General features: G+C 46.9%; 1 protein-coding gene across 1 annotated transcript in view; it reads left to right on the top strand.

Annotated features, from left to right (window-relative positions):
* The first annotated feature begins 551 nt into the window (after positions 1 to 551).
* The window catches only part of SCGN (secretagogin, EF-hand calcium binding protein), a 32,739-nt gene continuing 17,651 nt past the window's right edge, over positions 552 to 15,639 (top strand). The window contains exons 1-5 of the mRNA XM_059815597.1: positions 552 to 624; positions 1,355 to 1,425; positions 14,345 to 14,437; positions 14,714 to 14,803; positions 15,479 to 15,535. Of these exons, the coding sequence (XP_059671580.1) occupies positions 552 to 624; positions 1,355 to 1,425; positions 14,345 to 14,437; positions 14,714 to 14,803; positions 15,479 to 15,535 (384 nt within the window). The remainder of the gene's footprint in view (positions 625 to 1,354; positions 1,426 to 14,344; positions 14,438 to 14,713; positions 14,804 to 15,478; positions 15,536 to 15,639) is intronic.

The raw sequence follows: 15,639 nt of genomic DNA on the forward strand, positions 1-15,639 counted from the left end.
CTGGGGAGGAGGGTTACAAGTTTTAGCAAACTTTTTTTTTCCCCTAAACACCACTTCTTCTCTCAAGTCTCACGTTTCCCTCGAGCACTTCTGCCTTCGTCCGGGGAGTTTTGAAACTTTAAAGGTTGTCTGCTCTGCAAGGGGCGCACAGCCCTTTCGAAGCGGTGGCTGCGGGGTCGGGTGTTTCTCCAGCCTACCTGGGAAGGCTGAGATCCGTCCTGCCAAGACCTGTGCCCAAGCACACGCTGATTTGGACACGGGCCTTGCTCCGTGGCCGCCCGGGGCACGCGCGACAGGTGGGATCGCGGCAGCCAGGCGGCCCCGCGGGTGGCGGAGCTGCGGCAGCGCCGGCAGGGCGGGCGCGGCGTTTGTGGGGCGGGCCCCGCGGGGCCGTGCCACACGCGTGGGGAGGGCCTTCCCCCGCTCCCCGCGACCCCCCCCGGGGCGGGGCCGCCGCCCTCAAAGCCGGGGCCGCCGGCGGGCCGCGGGCAGAGCCTGCGCGGGGCTGCGCGGGGGCTGCGCGGGGCTGCGCGGGCGCCGCCGGCAGCACCATGGAGAGCGGCGCCGCGGGGCGCCTCGACGCCGCCGCCTTCCTCGGCGCCTGGCGGCGCTTCGACGCCGACGGCAAGTGGGGCCGGTGGGGCGGGACACGCGGGGGGGCGTCCACGGCGGGGAGTCTGCTGGGCGGGTGGGTGCCCGCCTGGGTGGGTGACGCTTAGAGGGTGCCCACGCGTGTGGGTGCTGGGTGCGTGTGTGCTGGGGTGGACGGGTGTCCGTCTGGGTGGGTGCCACATAGGGGTTGCCCACGCGGGTGGGTGCCACATGATGGGGAGGGCGACCGTCTGGGTGGGTGCCTGTCTGGGTCCGCGTGCAGATGGGTGCAGTGTGGGGTGCCTGGGCTGTTGTAGATGTGGACGGGTGCCTGCACAAGTGGGTGCCTGCCAGCGTGTCCAAGCTTCACCCCCAAGGGGTCCCGCAGGTGATTCAAAGCCCCTTCTTCCTCCTCATCATGCCCTACTACCAGGTCTGAAAATCCTTCTTTTCACTCCAAAGTTTTTGCCTTTTCATCACCTCCCTGTTCCTTCTGCTGTTCCCTCTTGTGGCAGTTCGTGGGGTTTTTTCCTGAAAAGTTTTCTGTAAGGAAAACTCCTAAGGGAGCCCCGCAGCACTGTGCCCAGCACCCACGTAGAGGTGAACTGATCAAATTGAATATCAAACCTCCCGAGCGGGCAGGCAGGGCCCCCAGCTGAGACCCCTACCATGCAGCCTTGGGCTCCCTGCACGCAGCCCACAACATGGTTCCCAGAGCTCAGGCAGTGTCGCCTGACTATTAATATATTTGACTTTTATTTAGACAATGGTTACATAGAAGGGAAGGAGCTTGACAATTTTTTTCACCATCTTCTGGAGAAAATGGGACCAGAAGTAAGTACCGCGCCGCGTTAGTTGTGCATCAAGTCCAAGTAAATAGGTGATTACATTGAGAGATGATTTGTATTTGTTGTTCTCTGATTGCTAGCTCCCTTAGCAATCCCTGAGGTGAACAGCTTTTCTCTTGGCAACAAGGTGGCATTTAAACAGGTATGACAACAAGTGCAATCACCTGAGAAGTTCGATCGTTTGTTTTCAGCCCAACAGCTGCTGTCACGGTGAGACTGCAGTTGGCACTGGCAGAAGGGGCTGGTTGGAAGCGCAGAGAGAAAGTCATTTACTGTGATTGAATAGCAAAAAACGAAAAAGCACTGGCACAGTCTGGCAGGGTGAGGGGGAGGACAACGGTGATGGTTTCTTCAAGCGAGTGCTGATTAGTTTTTTTAATATGATAGGTTTCTTTCCAAGGTCAATTTTATAACAAATACGCTGTTATTAATTTTAAATGGTGCTTAGGAAGAAAATGTACATCAATATTGCTGAAGATAGCTAGAAGCCAAATAGGTGTCAATTCTGTGGCTCGTAAGGTCAAGACCTGGCTCTCAAGTGTTTCTGTTTTTCTCCCCCGGTTTTCTTTCATATTTTTGGCAGCATTTCCCCTCTCTCACTTTCTGCATCTCAGTTCTACCAGAAGTTACACAACAGTTCACACGGCCTGGTTTCCTTAGCTCCAGGTCATACGTTGCCTTTGACTGTCACTGTCAGTGAAGGAGAAATCCTGCCACTCAGGTCAGCTGCTCAGAAGTGCATAAAGAATATATTCTGATAACGGGCTTAATATTTTTGCTACACAGCATGTGCCCAACTAGGAAGAGAAAAGGAGTAAGCATCTTCCAAATGGAAGGAGAGGGTGTGCCAGAAACCAGACATGAAACAATTCCTTTAAGCAAAAGGTAATTAACTAAAAGGGAAAAGGTAGCTGATAAAAGGCATAAATTCATGAGTATCAAGTGTAAAATCAGAATTATATTTACAAGCCGGTTAGGATTCTTGTATCTTTGGGGCTACAATAAAAAAATAGAAGCTGTGAATAATTTTTCAAGCATGTTTTTGTTTAATTTGCAAGTAAATTTGGATTGAAATATTGGCAGTTTCTGCAGAAATGTCTTTCTAGAGCATCGATGGTTAGATGAACAGATAGGCACGTAAAAAGACATTAAAGCAAATCAAAAAAGATTCAACAATAAGAGCTAAGAATCATTAGGGACACAGAAAAACTGATTTGAAGAGAAATTGAAAAGCTTCTGATTGTTTACCCAGGAACAAAAGATGAGATTGGGAGCTGCCAGTCTTGGGGTATTGAAACACCAGCGCAAAGCACACTCAAACGAACCCAGTGACAGCAAACACAAGATGTTGAAGGAGAAGCTTAAAATGAGGCTGCCGAGGTCAACACTGCAGCGGGTCACTGAAGCAAGGGACCTCCAAGTGGGGCTCTCTAGAGTGAGCTGTAGCTGGTGATAAAACGAAGGTTTAGCCAGGGATCTCACACTGCAGGAAGCTTCCTAATGATGAGAGGTCAAGAGGAATCTTCCAGCCCCACTCTAGCCCATAGCTGCCCTTGCACATCCCTCACATGACACTTTGGAGACAGCATCACACCAGCTGGGTTGCAAGCGCGGTGTGTTACAGCAGTTTTTGTATTCTTGCTGATATCGATGTGAACTCTATTATACTGTGTCAGGTATCAGCACACAGAACATGCAAAATGAGGGTGTTCTAGCAACGAACTATTCTGCTTCGAGAAATCAAGAACAGTTTCGCTGATTGCCTAAAGTCATTGCTCAGATGACTCCAGCTAAACCAGCACCCTCATCTAGCTTGCATCTCCTTTGCTTCTGCTGTCTAGGTTTTGCCATTAAAAGAAAAAGCTTAACAGAAGTTGAATGAAGAAAGAACCAACTCCCTCTCTCCCTATTAAACAGAAGAAATAGGCTAATTCTGGAAGACAGTACTCACTAACTGCCAGGGTGCTCAAACAGGCTCTCAAGTGTTTTTGGCTTTCTCCTCTGGTTTTCTTGCCTATTTTTGGCAGTATTTCTGCTCAAGCAGTATTACCCTGAGTGATAAGATGACGTGCTGCCTTGTTCCCCTTTGCCAGCAATCTGCTTTCGGTTCTCATGGTTGTGTAGGGCCAAAACGGTCTCCTATCCAGCAGGCAGCAGGCAGAGCAGTCTGCCTCTGTGACAGAAAACCCAAGGGGATCTTTGTCCTGGGAGACTGAGAGCAGTCCCCTGCCCCTCTCCCGTAGGTATGGGGATCGCCTGTAGCGCTGCATCAAATAAAGGTCTCTGCTACCTTCACACAATGAGTTTGTCTAACAACACTGAGTGATTTTTCTCTTTTTCACGTAATTTGTGTTGCACAGGCTTGTGGTTATAGTGGGAGGGGTAAAGAATCCCCTTTGCGCTGCTTTTCACCATCCTACAGAAAGAAAGTGTCCTTCATGATACAAGCAGTGAGCTGGGACTGAGCATCTCTCTGCTTTAGTGCTCTTTTTGACCTTTACTTCTTCTTTGGGCTTTTAACGTCTCTGTTTTCCTTGCACAGTAAAAGGGGGAGACAGTAATACGCTGGCATACCTTCCAGATATTTCACAAGGATTAATTAGTGACTGTGTCTGAAGTGCTATACAAGTGATAAGTAATGTTATCAGCACTGGAAGTTGTCTTTTCTTGAATAGCAAATGGCTTCATAATTACATTTTTTTCAGCCTGCATTCTCTAAGCTGTTATTTTTCTTAATGACCACTGTAGTCCTTCAGCTCTGTTTTTCTTCCCAGCTACTCTGCAGCATCCCCAGCTGACACTAAATGCCAGGGGATGGGAGCAGCTGGGAAAACAATGCAAAAGGGAGCCCGTCGGTAAGCTGAGAGGCACAGATTTTCCTGACGGCTCTGAGTGAGGAAGGAAACTTGAAATACCATCCAGTGAGGGAGGCTAATTAATCATCTTTTATTGAACCATCAAGAATTTGGGGGGGGGGGGGGGGGGGGGGGGAGGAAACTTTGCAACAGAAGTAGACCTACAATAAACCAACCCAAATCCCAGATGCTGCTTTCTGTCTGTCCTCCTGCAACAACAGGCAATTGCTGGAGGCATTTGGACAATGCCCTTAACAACAGGCTTCAACTTTTGGTCTGCCCGAAGTGGTCAGGCAGTTGGACTAGGTGACCATTGTAGGTCCTTTCCAACTGAAATAGTCTATTATTCTTCTTCTCTTCTCTTCTCTTCTCTTCTCTTCTCTTCTCTTCTCTTCTCTTCTCTTCTCTTCTCTTCTCTTCTCTTCTCTTCTCTTCTCTTCTCTTCTCTTCTCTTCTCTTCTCTTCTCTTCTCTTCTCTTCTCTTCTCCTCTCCTCTCCTCTCCTCTCCTCTCCTCTCCTCTCCTCTCCTCTCCTCTCCTCTCCTCTCCTCTCCTCTCCTCTCCTCTCCTCTCCTCTCCTCTCCTCTCCTCTCCTCTCAAGAAAATGCCTTCCATTTCTAGGTGTGTGTTACATATCCATAAGGCTTCAGTGAAACACGGGGGGTTTATGAGGCTAAAGTTTATATAAATTGTCCATCAGCTGGAGGGACTTCTGTGGTTTGGTTTGTTTGGGGGATATGAGGCAGAATCAAGCCTAAGTCAGCCACACACCGGCACAGGTTTGTGAACTGCTGGCATTATCCGTCTGCTGCCAGTATTACTCCTATGACTTCTTTCTAACCCTTTGAGTCTCCAGCTTCCAACCTGCTACTGCATGGCTGCTGTGAACTGCCTGCGCTCTCTTCTTCTGCTCACTCATAAACCTCTTTCTTCTACATTATGGACACTTTTCCATGCATTTTCTAAAAGTTTTTGTACTGAGGTGAAAACTTGGTGAAAAGGACAGTTTCTTTCAGCACTGAAGAAGTCATTTTCTTGGAACAGGAACTACAGCCCCTGCCTTTCTCTCTTACATTGCTGTACATCTTTCTTTCTGTATAGACATCATTTAGGATCTTCCTTGCTTGCTCTTTGCTATAGTTTTAATGAAGCTCTATGTATATTCTCGTAATAATTTGACAGGAAGAGTTTTGTAGATGAATGGCTATAGATTTTGGGTTTGGATTACTGAAAGTTTCCATAAAACCGATGATGTCTGGGGAGATACAGAGGGAAATGCACATTGCCATTATGCTTGGAGGGCTTTCACAGAAAGGTATTTCACTTCGCTTAAATTATACTAAAATCAGACAGAAGACTTTCAGATAAGAGTCAGTTGTCCTCACATAACTGTAAGTGTGTAAGAGACCATGTGTAAAAATTTTTGAAGTGTAAATTTGATCAGGTAAGACAGGTATCAGCCTTGTTATAATCTCCCTGCCCCCAAACCACCAGGATAGTTATGACTGGAGGGGACTGAAGTTAATCTTCAGGGGCTCCCCCTGAACAGCCATAAAGGATTTGTCTTTGCTTTTTACTTCCAAAGAAGATGAGCAGCCTCCTGCTACTCTTGCACTTCATCCTTGCCTTGCACAATGTATTGTCTATCTAAATCACGTGTTTAACTTAGTATGGTCAGGAATGCAGCAGCTAGTCATTCAAACAAAGTTTTATGGCCAAAATATCAGCCAGCTTCAAAGCCATCCAAAGCAGACTTCCCCTACGTTTTACCACCCCAGGAGACCTAGGATCACAGACCAGGTCTCTGGTGACCAGCAGGTCAACAGCAAGAAGATCCCTAGCAGAAAGCATTCATCTTGCATCCTCCTCCAGATTTATTCAGAAATCGAAATGCTGAGTTGATCCTGATTATTTAGATATAAGGAAGAAAACTTTTACTGTGAGGCTGCCCAGAGAATTTGTGGATGCCCTCTCCCTGGATGTGTTCAAGGCCAGGTTGTATGGGACTTTGAGCAACCTGATCTAGTGGAACGTGTCCCTGCCCGTGGCAGGGGGGGTGGAACTAGATGATTTTTAAAGTCCCTTCCAACCCAAACCCTTCTATGACTCTGATTATTGCCAAATACAGTTATTTCTTTAGGCGTGGCTTTTGTCAGCCTTGATTAGCCTGACCAGTTCCTATTTCTGTTCCTGCGCATTAAGGCAGGGCACTGCAAGCACCTGGAAGTATCTCTAAATGCAAACTCAACATGCCTGTGGGAAAAACCCAGACACTATGTGTTTTCATTGCCCAAAGGCATGTCATAAAGCTTTCAGCCTAGCGGAAAGGGCAGAACAAAGAACCTGTCTAAAGCCTAACCACAAAACTGTGATGGCACAGGGAAGGCTGTAATAGCCTTTGTTGGATGCTGTTGTCTTCTATGTGAAAAAATATTTCTCACGTATGTGCTGATGAGAGCTAAAAAAAGAACCAAAACACAACACGGGATGACAGGATAAGTGCTCATCTATTGTAGCATGCAGGATTACAGTAAATCCTAACCAAAATAGAGGGCCAAATTCTCAAGTGATAGCATTGCAGTTAAGTAAGCAAGATTGGCCCAAATGAGAAGTTGGCCCAAGAGCTGTGGCGTGAAATCCCATGCTAATGCAGGCAAACCAACATACAACTGCATGGATGAAATGAAGTCATTCATGTGATTAATTTTTTTAATGCTGCGGGATTTAAAGAAGAAATGTTTGGCCAAAAAAAGATTCTTCTTCTAAGGTCAAAGCATATGTTACTGATGTCTCATCTGGTCTTTGCTGGCCTCCTGTCTGTACTGTGTGGCTTTTGGCATGGTAATAGTTATTGAGTTTGTTTTCCAACTAGCATTCTTGGCAGCCATAATTTATTTTCATAGATCTTGTAGGAACTTGATATCTCTGGGACCCTTTGCCCTTCTATCAAATTTGGCTGAAATTCTGTTAGGAGAAACATGTGCTCAAGCCAGTATTTTGAGATAAGCCTCATTTTTTTTCAAGAAACAGGCTATAATAGTCACTTACTTACAATTAGTTTCTTCTTGCTTTTTATACTCTTATCAATATAGTGGCTTGCTTCCAAAAGTCATGTCAAGAAGAAAAAAATAAAAAATTTATGACAAGACTGCCTTGATCAGCAGGAATTAAATGAGACATCCCCTTTCATCAAGTAGGAAAGTCTCCACACTGCTCCATACATTCACTTTTTTCCCCCAAAACAAATGACTCAAAGTTGTGTTTTCATCGAGGCAAGCTGCTGCCAAGCACATGGATCCCTTAAGGAGCAAAAATTTAATTAGAAAGCACGGGGCAAGAGTACGACAATATAAAAGGAATGGGTTAACAAAGAAGACAGATTACAGCCAGGTTTCCAAAGAGTCATAACCAACCATGACAAAGAAGTTGAATGCTGGGCAGATTAAAAAAGATGTGAGCATGCCCTTTCCATTATTACAAACAGTATTAAAAACCAGAGTACCTTTGTGGTGCTAAATACTTCTAAAGGGTTTTCGCAAAAGGGAAGACGGAGACTGGACATGGAAAGGAGAAAGCGGAAAATTCATTTGTTAGGGCAACTTGAAGTATAGAAGCTTTTCCCTGCAAAACACGGTGGAACAGCATCCGTAGTAAGAGATTTACTCCTTAACCCTGAGACATACATGAACAAAACCGCAGCAGTGTTTTAAACTGTACTTTTTTGAGGACAAAAATGACATGGCCTCCTCCTCATGGTATGTAGTAAGGACTTCTTCCTTGGCTGGACAGTGAGAACACACAACGGCTCTTGGAAACCATGCAGCATCTGACCTGTGAGGGACCAGGGCAGCTGAAGCTTTACAACTCCTACGAAGTAATATGAAAAGGGGTTAAAGCATGCCTCTGCTCCAGGCTAGCTCCCATCATCATTATAGCCCAATGAAGATCGTATTTCACGGAAATTAGCAGAAGGCTGTTTGGTTTTTTCCCTTAAATGAGCATCAGGAACGATGTTGCTGGGGTGTTCCTTCTGCTGCAGGACACTTTCTTGCTTCCCAGCCAAGCACTTGCTCTCCCAGCAACTGCACTCTTCCTCAGCCAACCCGGGGCAAAAGTGGAGGCAGGTGCTAGTTCAGATACGTCCTCCGGACTGTGGCAGGGAATCCTCTTCATTACACTGTTGATTGATGTAAACGTGAGCATCTCTATAGCTGTTTCTGCCTTAAGTAGGCAGCAATTCAGGGGAAATCGTGCTCCTCTGTCAATTAGGGCTATTACCTCTTGATTAAATTCTCCTCCAGAAACTGAGGGAGGTGTACGCTGCAGGGAAAACAAGGAATGACAAGAAAGGCCTCCCCATACAGACAGCTACGAGAAAGGATGCAAGAGCATTTGTTCACAAAAGGGAATTTTTATCTAGCTGCTAACAAATCTGCAAAATTTTAGTCCAAGCAGTAAACACTTGAGAAAGCTTTGCCAGCCTTTGAAACTGGGGAGGGATCTGGTGCTTGAGATGTAGTCAGAAGTATTAGCTCTGCAGAGAAAAGCTGTTCTCAGTTACAGCCGTTTACTTGCTATGAAGCCATTTCCCCTGCCCCAGCTCATAGAGACAAGAGGCACAAATTTGTATCCTGCTATTTGTATAGTTGCTTTCCAGAGCAAAAAGGTGGTGTCTTTTTTTTTATTACTCCCCCTGTAATTCATAGCACTTGAATAAATGGAGCATGAGCCTGAGGTGTTTGAAAGCAGGGCGTGTTTGGCTTTTAGGCTTTCCTGCTTGTTGCGATCTGTAGTTGAACAGTGAGTTAATAATTAAAGTGAAGGAAGGAAAAACAAACTTCCTGGGGAAGCCGGTGGCCATAGCACTCGGCGCAGCACCTGTGTTGCTGTGTAAACGCCGTACGTCTCTGCGTGTGCCTGCCTGGAGGTCTCCCCTCCTTGTTCTTCAGATCTTTCTCTCTCTATCATAGGACTTGCCCCGATCTGGGAGGCAAGGAAATATTTGTAGGAGCCCAAAGGCAGAGAATAAAAAAACAGGCCTCTTGACCAGCGAGCTGCCAAGCTTTTACCTTTGGTCTCCCCTCAGCAGCCTCATCGCAGGGTGGCCGAGGCAGCGAGGGGGCCCCTGTAGCCCCCCGGCCCGGCCAGTGCCCCTGTGCAGGCCATCAGTGCCCCGGCATCCCAGCTCGGCCCGTCGAGAAATGCCCTCCCACACTGCCGGATGGTTGCTGGATCCCTGCCCAGGCCGTGCCTGCAGAAACTGCCTCAACTGTAATGCGACCATGAAATGATAGAATTCTCTATTCTTGGCCAAGTAAGGAGGGGGGTCAGCAATACCACTATGATGGACTCTGGAGGGCAGACTTCGGCCTGTTCAGGACATTGATTGAGAGGGTCCCTTGGGAGACGGTCCTAAAGGGCAAAGGGGCCCAGGAAGGCTGGACCTTCTTCAAGAAGGAAATCTTGAAGGCGCAGAAGCAGGCAGTCCCCATGTGCCATAAGAAGAGCCAGCGGGGAAGATGACCAGCCTGGCTGAACAAGGAGCTTTTGCTGAGACTCAGGAAAAAAAGAAGAGTTTACTACCTTTGGAAAAAGGGGCAGGCAACTGAAGAAGAGTACTAGGATCTCGTTAGGTCATGCAGAGAGGGAATTAGAAAGGCAAAAGCCCATCTAGAGCTCAACCTGGCCACGGTTGTAAGGGATAACAAAAAATGTTTTTACAAATATATTAATAACAGAAAGAGAGCCAAGGAGAATCTCCATCCTTTACTGGATGCGGGGGGGAACATTGTCACAAAGGATGAGGAAAAGGCTGAGGTACTTAATGCCTTCTTTGCCTCAGTCTTTAACAGCCACACCAGGTATCCTCAGGGTATTCAACTCCCTGAGCTGGAAGACAAGGATGGAGAGCAAAATAAACTCCCTGTGATCCAGGAGGAAGCAGTTAACGACCTGCTATGCCACCTGGACACTCACAAGTCTATGGGGCCTGATGGCATCCACCCAAGGGTGCTGAGGGAGCTGGCGGAGGAGCTTGCCAAGCCACTCTCCATCATTTGTCAACAGTCCTGGTTAACAGGGGAGGTCCTGGATGACTGGAGGATTGCCAATGTGATGACGGTCTACAAGAAGGGTCGGAAGGAGGATCTGGGGAACTACAGGCCTGTCAGCCTGACCTCGGTGCCGGGGAAGATTATGGAGAGGTTCATCCTGAGGGTGCTCACAGGGCATGTGCAGGACAGCCAAGGGATCAGGCTCAGCCAGCACGGGTTCATGAAAGGCAGGTCCTGCTTGACCAACCTGATCTCCTTCTATGACCAGGTGACCTGCCCAGTGGGTGAGGGAAAGGCTGTGGATGTTGTCTAATGGGACTTTAGTAAAGCCTTCGACACTCTCCCACAGTATTCTCCTGGAAAAGCTGGCGAATCGTGGCTTAGACAGGTGCACTCTTCGCTGGGTAAAAAACTGGCTGGATGGCTGAGCCCAGAGAATTGTGGTGAATGGAGTCAAATCCAGTTGGCGGCCGGTCACAAGTGGAGTCCCCCAGGGCTCAGTTTTGGGGCCGGTCTTGTTTAATATCTTTATCGATGATCTGGATGAGGGGATTGAGTGCTCCCTCAGCAAGTTTGCAGATGACACCAAGTTGGGCGGGAATGTTGATCTGCTGGAGGGTAGGAAGGCTCTGCAGAGGGATCTGGACAAGCTGGATCTATGGGCCCAGGCCAATTGTATGAGGTTCAACAAGGCCAAGTGCCGGGTCCTGCACTTGGGTCACAACAACCCCATGCAACGCTACAGGCTTGGGGAAGAGTGGCTGGAAAGCTCCTCTGCAGAAAAGGACCTGGCGGTGTTGATTGACAGCCAGCTGAATATGAGCCAGCAGTGTGCCCAGGTGGCCAAGAAGGCCAACAGCATCCTGGCCTGTATCAGAAACAGTGTGGCCAGCAGGAGTAGGGAGGTGATCGTGCCTCTGTACTCGGCGCTGGTGAGGCCGCACCTCGAATCCTGTGTTCAGTTTTGGGCCCCTCACTACAAGAAGGACTTTGAGGTGCTGGAGTGTGTCCAGAGAAGGGCAGTGAAGCTGGTGAGGGGTCTGGAGCACAAGTCTTATGAGGAGCAGCTGAGGGAACTGGGGTTGTTTAGTCTGCAGAAGAGGAGGCTGAGGGGAGACCTTATCGCTCTCTACAACTACCTGAAAGGAGGTTGCAGAGAGGTGGGTGTTGGTCTCTTCTCCCAAGTGACTAGTGACAGGACAAGAGGAAATGGCCTCAAGTTGCGCCAGGGGAGGTTCAGACTGGATATTAGGAAAAAATTCTTTACCGAGAGAGTGGTGAGACAGTGGAATAAACTGCCCAGGGAAGTGGTGGAGTCACCATCCCTGGAGGTATTCAAGGAACATGTGGACGTGGCATTGTGGGACATGGTTTAGTGGGCATGGTGGTGTTTTTTGGTTGATGGTTGGACTTGATTCTCTTACAGGTGTTTTCCAACCTTAGTGATTCTGTAATTCTTACCTGCCAATATTTATTTTGTCCCTTTTAGGGATATCTGAGTCTTATATGTACAAACCACCAATACTATTGGAAAAAAATCTGCTTAATATATTTACATGACTGCAATAGCTTGCTATATCTACAAGGCTTTTAAAAATTTTAATAGTTCCCATATTGTCTCTCTTTATTTCCCTGCTGACTGGCTTTGCTTGCTATTTGTCTCTGTCCATCTCCTTTATTCTGAGCAGAGCTTGGAGTCCCAGCTGGGGTGCCCCCTCCTAGGAGGGGCAGGACATTTCACCAGTACAAATAAGACCAAGGACAATATGTTTGGTTAGTAAAAGCCTACCTCGGCTCCATAAATCCTGGAATATTACATAAACAATACTTTTGTCCGAATACTTTTCTCCCTCTGTTTCTGGAGCATGCTCTTGTCTAGGTGTGAGGCTCCTACTGAACCACACAAGCTTCCCGGTGTCACTGCCTCACTGTAGCAATGCCATAGCCCTGATCTGGAGGCAAAACCATACACAAATAAAATCTAAACAAGCTAGAGAACTGAACTTGCTCCCTAAGCCTTCAGGGAGGGCTCAGCAACTCCAGCCATCTGCCCCACTGTCCTGGTTCTGCCCTGTAGCCTGCCCCGGCTGCCCCACCCCAGGCTGCAGATCTCCAAAATCAGATTAGAGAGTCAGCAAATACAGCAGGAGTCTGCAGTTCGCAGCCTTGCTTGGACAAGGGGAACAAATCATGCAGAGTACGTGCAAGGCTTTTTCCAACCTTTTAAATGTTTTTGGAATGGAAAGGCAATCAGAGCAAGCTACTGCACCACCAGCAGGTCAATCTTGGAGAGCAGGTCTCCCAACCTTGGTTTCTGCTTGGAAGTGGCATGGCTTATTTGATCTTTTTTCTTTTTTATATCTCTGGGATTGGGGTTTTTTTGCTAAACATAAAGGTCACCTTTGAAACCTAATGGTCTTAAACCAAGATGTATAATTCTCAGTGTAAAAATTTGTAATATACAAATAATTTTGCCTTGAGCACGCATTTTGGGGAAGGAAGCCAGTTTGTTCAGTATCTTTCATTTCACTTTTATTCTTTGGAAGTAAAGGTTGGGGTTTAGTAGATCCATTACCACTTGTGTTTCATAAGTACAATATGAACAGAGAGAGATTGTCCAATTTGAAAAATCCACTGTAGTGTAACGCATTGGACTAAAAGCTATTGGAGCTATGTAAATATTGTATGTTTTTTGGGTATTTACTTGATGGATCTCATCATTTAAATCAGTTAAAAACAAAAAAAAAAGGAGGCAAAGGAGGCACTCCTATTTTTCTGCAGATAACAATGTTCCTGTCACACAAAGCTCAATGAGTGGTGGTTAATAGCTGACACGAAGTTGAGCAATAAGCTTTCTTAACAAATGACTGGTCTGAACTCCACAGCACACTTTTCAAATATCAGCTATGATTATTGTTTCAGAAATAACTTATCCTACTGGGCACAGAGGAGGATAATTTCAGAGTACTTTGCAAGCCTATTGAAGTCAGCAACTGATAGGCTTGCCTAACACTGGGGAGGTGTCCCAAAGCATCAAGGTGCTGTCGGAAGGCAATTTAAATAGCATGAGGGTGAGTTATAATGCCAAGGGGAAAGAAAACTGTATGTGTGTGGTCAACGGTGTGCTATGTCCCCGATGCCCGCACGCAGGGGGGCCGGCAGTGAGCACCACCCGGGGCAGTGGTGCAGGCACCTGGCCATGCAGCCCACAGGGCTCACTGGCCACCACCACAGGGATGGAGCATCCTGCAGCCATGCCCTGGGACCTACTCAGGGCCATCACCAGGCAGGCCCCGGGAGGAAGACCGCTGCCTCGGGCATGTCCCTGCAAGATCGCTGCTGGGACAGCGATACCCCAAAGGTTACTGCTCAGAAAAAGAAATCATGCCTCATAAACCTAAGCATTGTATTTCACCTGTCACAGCAATGCCTGTAAAAACATAAAACCTGACAAGTCCTGAAAACTCCTCACTATGTATACATTGATTATGCTGTTGAGCAGATGCAAAGCGAATGCCAATTACTTGAAATATGATGCTATTAACTCAGAAACACTGACAGGGCTTGGTGCCAGGTCTTGAAACAGTTGACAGGCAATAATAAGCAACAATCTAGCTCCACTGACACCTTTGAAGGCTGATGATCTAATGAAATACAGGGATATAGTTGAAGGATAAGGACATCTTCCTGAACAGAACAAGATGAAAATGAGCAGCATGGAAACTGCTGCAAAACCAAATCCCAGTGATACAGTGGGAACAGCTGGCTAAAGAAGCAGGTGTCACTGAAATATTTTGGGGTCTCCAAACACTGGTCTTCCAACTGAAAGCTTAGTTGCTACAAAGCTATGCATAGTACTAATTTCCAAAAATTCATCTAAGGTGGTGTGTTTGTGGGCTTTTAGAAGCATTAGCCCCTGACTGTAAGGATGCAATGATCCTGGTCGTTATCTGTGAGTGAGGAGACATTTCATGTGCATGCTGTTTTCCCCATGGCAGAACACTGTTAAAGAAGAAGAAGTTCAGAGGATGAAGGAGCAATTCATGTCTGCCTACGATGTCAGCACAGATGGATGCTTGCAAATCCAAGAGGTATCTCTCCTCAGCCCAGGATTTCTTTTACAGAGTGAGGGAGAATTAGGATCTAGAGCAGACTTGGGAGATACGGGAGACAGAGCCTGGGTGGGGAGGAGGTGAGTCATGTAGTACTACATTAGCCAGATCTCTTGGTTTGGGGTTTATTTCCAAGGCAAAACCATGCCCAGCTTGTACTTCCCATACTGGGTCAGCAGCCACCCAAGTTTTTTCATATCTTTACTTTGACGGTTTGGGTTTGTTTTGGGGTTTTTTAATGCATTTTTTTTCCAGCTTGCAAATATGATCTTGCCGGATGATGAGAACTTTCTGCTGCTTTTCCGACGGGAAACTCCCTTGGACAACAGCGTGGAATTCATGCGGGTCTGTATCTCCATATTGCCTCTTCCCCTAGCACACCAACAGCTTCTATACCATTTTACCCTGATGCATTATCATTTTTACAGTTTTACCGTTATTACCAGATTTTACAGTTATACCATTTTACCCTGATGCATTATCCCGGCAGGCTGTGGGGTGGAAATCTCCGTAAGCTGGGCCAACTGAGGAGCACAAACCCAAAAGGTTTCCTTAACCGTGCCCAATCTCCCTCCACTTTCTGCCCCTAAGTATCCCAGCACAGAATTTCAGTTTTTCCAAGACTGCCGGCAGTTAATTTTATTTCACACCCAAACTAGGGACTTCTGCAGATCAATGGCCATCTGTGTACGGCCTTGACTTTTACTCATGGCAATAAGAGAAGCTGCATGTACAAATTAGGTAAGAAACACAGAGCGGTTTCTTAGTCTTTTCTTCCTTTTATAGACAGTGTGTCTGCATTAAGTATGTGATAGCAGCATGTCACATGTACAGCATCCAAATGCGAGTAAAAGCTATTGTGTGGAAAGCTTATTTTTTTTTGTCTACAATTAATTAAATATTGGATAATGCAACAGCTTGCTCATTATGAAAGTCCTGATGTGAATCTTTATAATCTGTCACCCGAGCAGATGATTAACTGCAATATTTATGTGGTCGCATCAATCTATCTCCATTCAGATCTGGCGCAGTTACGATGCTGATAGCAGTGGATTTATTTCAGCTGGCGAGCTCAAAGTAAGTTATTCTAACAAGTCCGTTTGGGCTTGATCTACAGCTCACTGATGTCAATGGGAGCCTTTCCATCAGCTTTACCAATTTGCTGCCTTTTTGTGAGGTTG

Source organism: Gavia stellata, chromosome 3 (assembly GCF_030936135.1).
Source record: "Gavia stellata isolate bGavSte3 chromosome 3, bGavSte3.hap2, whole genome shotgun sequence".
Lineage (NCBI taxonomy): Eukaryota > Metazoa > Chordata > Aves > Gaviiformes > Gaviidae > Gavia > Gavia stellata.